This window comes from Amphimedon queenslandica, unplaced genomic scaffold, assembly GCF_000090795.2.
Source record: "Amphimedon queenslandica unplaced genomic scaffold, v1.1 AMPQUscaffold_45_Cont27928, whole genome shotgun sequence".
Lineage (NCBI taxonomy): Eukaryota > Metazoa > Porifera > Demospongiae > Haplosclerida > Niphatidae > Amphimedon > Amphimedon queenslandica.
In genome coordinates, this window is record NW_003559595.1 from 1 (window position 1) to 817 (window position 817).

At 33.2% G+C, this 817-nt stretch overlaps 1 protein-coding gene across 1 annotated transcript; it reads right to left on the minus strand.

The window, feature by feature from the left end:
- Nucleotides 1-14: 14 nt before the first annotated feature.
- Nucleotides 15-597, minus strand: LOC109593701 (leucine-rich repeat-containing protein 51-like). The gene is given in 3 exon segments (XM_020008667.1): nucleotides 15-307; nucleotides 309-468; nucleotides 551-597. Coding segments are annotated over 3 exon segments (303 nt in total). The 5' UTR covers nucleotides 556-597; the 3' UTR covers nucleotides 15-169.
- Nucleotides 598-817: the final 220 nt, after the last annotated feature.

Sequence of the window (817 nt, forward strand, 5' to 3'; positions counted from 1 at the left end):
GTTGACAGTGTTTCCTGTTCTGTTTAATGTTGGAAGTTTTGAGGGACTTTAGTACATGTAAATGTAAAGTATGCATTATGCATTGTTTGATTTTCTACACAAAAAATAGTCAACTAAAAAACAATTATAACACTTAAAACATGCATACATGTAGATCTATATATTATTTCTATTCCATTGTCATTTTTGGTTTCCTTGTTTCCTTTGAGTCCTTCCCAATCATCATCTTCATCCAAACATCAGAGACCTTCCTGTCAGCTTTAGTCACTCCACTGAAGTCCACAGTCTGCAGCTGTGGTATGTGAGTGAACAATGTACTGCCTGTAGCCGGAGACTGATTCTGTTGGGTTCCCATGAAGACTTAGAGACTTAAGTCTTGTTAGGGCTACAAGTTTGTCAACCTCTTTAAGTCTTTTAATGTTATTACCATGTATCATTGTTAAGTTAGGGAGTTCAGTGGAGGAGTGCCTATAGAAAAGAAGAAAGTAGTAACAATTTAGTGACACACAATCCATTGCAGGGTTTCCTACAGGATCAATAATTTTTATACCTCATCAATTGTTTTTAAGTCATTGAATGATAGATCAAGCCATTGTAACTGTTTTTTTTTTTTTTTTTTTTTTTTTTTTTTTTAACGATCATAGCAAAAGCTAATAATAAATTAACAAATAATAAATCAATATAAGCTAGATGAAATGAATGATTTTAATTTAGAGATAGAGAGAGATAGTTTGATAGAGGACGGGAGAGAGTTCCATTGGTTTATGCTTGATGGGAAAAAAGAGTGAAGAAAGGACGAGGATTTGCAAATAATTGG